Source organism: Geospiza fortis, unplaced genomic scaffold (genome assembly GCF_000277835.1).
Source record: "Geospiza fortis unplaced genomic scaffold, GeoFor_1.0 scaffold112, whole genome shotgun sequence".
NCBI classification, from domain to species: domain Eukaryota; kingdom Metazoa; phylum Chordata; class Aves; order Passeriformes; family Thraupidae; genus Geospiza; species Geospiza fortis.
This window is the reverse complement of record NW_005054298.1, coordinates 14273472-14277765: the sequence shown is the minus strand read 5'-3', so window position 1 is coordinate 14277765 and position 4294 is coordinate 14273472. Positions and strand designations below refer to the sequence as shown.

The window sequence follows — 4294 nt, the reverse complement described above, 5'->3', positions numbered from 1 at the left end:
TTTCCCTTCTGCACAGCAGTGCAGGTGGCAGAGCAAGGTGGGTGGGAGGATGCCCTGTCTTCCCCACAGGGCAGGAGATCACAGCTGGCCTATCCCCTTGGGAATGGGGCAGCAATGCTCGAGCAGGTAGTGCCAGCACATGCAGCATCCAAGGAGCAGCATGGAGACACGAGCAGGCTCGATGCTCCAGGTGAGGGGACTTCCAGCAGGGACCACTTTGCAATGACAGTATTGTCACCCACTCTGGGTAAGGATGGGCAACACAATTCTCAGGCACACCCTCACCTGCCTGAGCCCCAAACTGCTGCTGCCTTCAAAGCCCCATGGGAATACAGCCTCCTTCATGGAGGATTGCACAGGCACCAACCACAGGGTGCAGGGAATGCTGCTTCTCCCTGCAATGCCCCCCAGCCCAGCTGCCTAGGTGGGCAGGAGAGTGGACTCTGCGTGGGTCACAGCTGTGGGCAGCATGCACAGGCACAGGTATGTCAGAGCCATGGGACTGAGGCCCATGCAGCTCTTGCTGAGCTGCCGTCAGTGATGGTTTGGTGGGAGAGGCTGGGAAGCCCTGACTCCCTGTCCATTTTCCCACCACCTCCCAAGCCAGCAGAGGCACATCAGTACTGGAGCAGGATGCCCAGAAGCTCTGAAGCCAGGGGACAGGGACAGCTGGACTCCAGGCCTGCATCCACCTGGTGCAACCATGGAACGAATGCATCTTCCCAGGTTTCAGGGAGCCTCATGCATGCTGGCAGAGGAGCTGAGTGGAGTGGGGTGGGACAGAGCTGCAGGGCTCAGGGTGCCGGAGTCCAAGAACTGATGCACACCAGGTCTCCCTGAGAAATCTTCCTACCACCTGGGGCTACCACCCATTCCCTATCCCCCTGTCTCCCTGTACCCCATCTCCAGCGCTCACAGCTGCATCCCTGGGAACAAGAGCTCTGAGCCCAAGGTAGAGGGGGTCTTTCCACCCCGCTAGGGCCAAGCCCTGAGTGAGACCCCCTCTGGGGGAGCTGCACGCCCACCGCTTACCTTTGGCAGTGCTGAGCTTGCAGGTGTAGATTCCGCTGTCATCTTCATGCACAGAGGTGAGCAGCAGCTTGCACTTGCGCCCATCAAAATGCATCTTGCATTTGAGCAGTGCAGGCTGGAGCAGCCGGCCCCGGGACAGCCAGTCCACGTCCATGTCTGGCGGGCCGGCCACCATGCACTCAAAGACCGCCAGCTCCCCCGCCCCGACCACCAAGTCCTGCAGGGGAACCACGATGGCCAGGGACTGGCACTCGGGGCGAGCTGCCCGGGGAGGGGGGAGAGAGAGAAAGAAAGAGAGAGATGCATCTCAGCAACTGAAAAGCAACCATGAGAGGTAGCAGGGATGGAGTGGGAGTACATGCAGGGCAGTGGTTCATGCAGGGAGGGGGCCTGGTGCAGCGGGCAGGGAGTGCAGCAGGGAAGGGTGGGATGGGAGGCGAGATGTGGAAAGCAGAGCTGAGCAGGGAGGGGGCTGGGGGTGAGGGGAGGTGTCCGTGCCAGGAACACACCACACAGCGCTTTACCAAACAGATTTTATTAGAGCTACAAAAAAAAAAGGGTCACGGCCTCGCAGCCCGCCCTCCCCATCAAGCCCCCTCCCTGGGAAGAAGAGACCCACAGCCAGGGGATGCTCCTGAGGGACCCAAGCCCTGGGGCTACAAGGGACGTGTCTTGGTGGCCAAGCTGGCACCTGAGTGGCCACCGTGAGCCAAAGGGGCCAATGATCTCCCTCCCGCCTGCACCTCACGCAGGGTGTTCCCCGGTGGGGTCCCTGGGGTCTCCTGTCTCCCGCGCTCCAAGGTGACTGTCACAGAGCTCCCACCACACTGCGGCTCCTTCCCTACAGCCCTGGCCGGCACGGCGGCAACCGCGGGCTCAGCTCCCTGCTCCCTTTCCCTGGGCAGCAACCCCGTCGGCTCCCCGGCTGCCCCCCCCGCCCCGCCTCAGTGACGCCTGCCCCGGCCATCTGGCGAGCCCCGGCCCGCAGTCGAGGGCCCGCGCGTCCCCGCGGTGCGTCCAGGACGAGGAGGAGGATGGAGAAGGAGGTAATAACACAAGGTGAGGTCCACTGCCTAAGAGGTGTCCAACTAAGAGCCCCGCAGCCGCGGCTCTGAGAGATGCACCCCCTTATCGTACTCCCCCTGCGTACAGACAAAAACCGCAGTCAGCAAGCAGAAGGGTTAGTGCAGCAGCGACGGGAGCGGCACGGACACACATACCAGCGCCAGCACGAGGGGTGCGAGTGGGCAGCAAGGCACGGAGTCATCTGCTGAGCCCCCCAAGAAGGGCCGGGGTTGGGCCATCGCCCCTGCAGCCCGGCTTCTGCCCGTCGTGGGACCCTGGGAGGGCTTCCGCTCCCGCCCCCGTGCCGCCGCGCCTTGCTGTAGGCTGGGAGCGCTATCCCGGCAGCGTGCAAGCCGCGCAGCCCCTGGGATGGGCACAGCTCAGGGGGGCTCAGGCAGCCATCAGCGGGGAGGGCTGGGGGAGCAGGGCACACACAGCAAAGGGCAAGAGGAGGGAGGCAGCATCACTCATCCCCACAGGCCCCTTCCCTGGCCTTGGGGATACCAGGCAGAGCCTGGCTATCAGTCCCAACTCCCCCCTCACCCCCTCAAAATGCACACACACTTTGGGGTCCTAGGGGGACCACAGCAGGGCTGAGGAGCGATAGCAAGGAAAGGGGAGTGGACAGTGAAGTCCTGTACATATGGGACATTGCTGGAAATGGGCAGGGAGGGACCCCCTGCAAGTTGCCCTGTGCCTGGCAGGTAGCCTGGGGCAAGGAGGGAGCAAGCTGCAGGGAGTTTCCTACAGAGCCCCCAAGGCAAAAAGCCCTCCCTGGTTAGCCAGGGGCAGCACTGGGGCGACATGGGGTGAAGCTGGGCTGTGAGAAGCAGTTGGGTCTGGGTCAGATCAAGGGGGCTCTGGGACAGCAGGCAACAGGTGGGACCCAGGGCTGCGCATCTGGATGAGACAGCAAGGCAGACTGCCTTTTGCTGCAGGGCCAGCCTCTGCAGACAGCCCCAGGCACGCAGCTCCACTTTCCTGTTCCCCACCTGTGCCACCACAGGGGGAGCTGGCTTGTCCCCTTCTTATGTCACACCACCAAGTGGGGGGCCTGCAGTGGTGCCTTCTCCACAGCTCATGCAGGGCACTAGAGCCAGTTGGCCTCTCAGGTTCTTGAATGACATACTCAGGGAGTTTTACCTCTGACCTCCAGCTTGGCCTCGCACTGCTTGGTGCCATACTCGTTGACGGCCTTGCAGGTGTAGAAGCCGGTGTCAGTGTGCTCTGCCGCCAGGATGTGCAGTGTGAAGAGCCCCCGCACGCCCTCTGCCTCCTCCGCGTGGTGCCGGCGCCCATACTTCACTGGCTGCCTGTTTCTCAGCCTGCTCCAGACAGAGACGGAGCATCGTGGTCACACCTGGCCCTGCACACCCAGCCTGGCTGTCCCCAAAAAAAAACTTCTCCAACACTCCCTGCTCAGGATCAGAGCTCCGTGCAACCATCCCCAAATGGAGAGGTCACTGTGCCTGTCCCCTCCTTTTCTGCCCAGTTGTGACCCCAGAGAGCAGCAGAACTCACCAGTAAATGATGGGCTTGGGCTCCCCACGGACACGGACGCTCATGCTAACATCCTGCCCCTCCAGCACCGACTGGTCCGACAAGGATACCTGGGGAAAGAGGGGTCAGAGAGTAGCAAGCACTGTCTGCACACAGGACCATGCACCCCACCACTGCACCCAGGGCTGTCTGTCTGTCCCCTGTCACAACAGGAGTACCAGGGAAGCTGGTGGGGTGGAGCCTGCCCAGGTGCTGGCAGGACCCCACATCAGGTCAAGGGCTAGGAAGATGAGACCCAGCACCTCCTGGCACCGAGGACCACGGTACCTGAGTCACAGGGCACTCTACCCCACTACCAGTCCTGGGGGATTTGCTATCTCACCTCGAAGGTGGGTGAAGCCTTGAAGGTGGTCTCAGGGGAGCCGCGGGCAGCCCCGTGCTCGGCTCTTGGCTGCAGCTTCATGGCCGGTCGGTGCTGGGGGGTGCCGGACTCGGGGAACTCTTCCAGTGGGCTCAGGTACTCCTCGTCTGATGTGATGGGGCTGGCCTGGCCGACGGCGGGGGGCAAGCTCCCATGCCGCTCCACAGCGGGTGCTAGCACAGGAGAGGCTGGATAAGGAGCTGGCAGAAATCGGAGCCGGACAGGCGGGTTGGGGCCCCCCTTTCCCCTACCCGGCATTACAGGGGTGGACACGCA

General features: G+C 62.8%; 1 protein-coding gene across 1 annotated transcript in view; it reads right to left on the bottom strand.

Annotated features, from left to right (window-relative positions):
* The window catches only part of SPEG (striated muscle enriched protein kinase), a 37535-nt gene that overhangs the window by 14329 nt on the left and 18912 nt on the right, over positions 1–4294 (bottom strand). Inside the window, 4 exon segments of the mRNA XM_031058091.1 lie at positions 1033–1293; positions 3241–3422; positions 3619–3707; positions 3980–4265. Of these exon segments, the coding sequence (XP_030913951.1) occupies positions 1033–1293; positions 3241–3422; positions 3619–3707; positions 3980–4265 (818 nt within the window).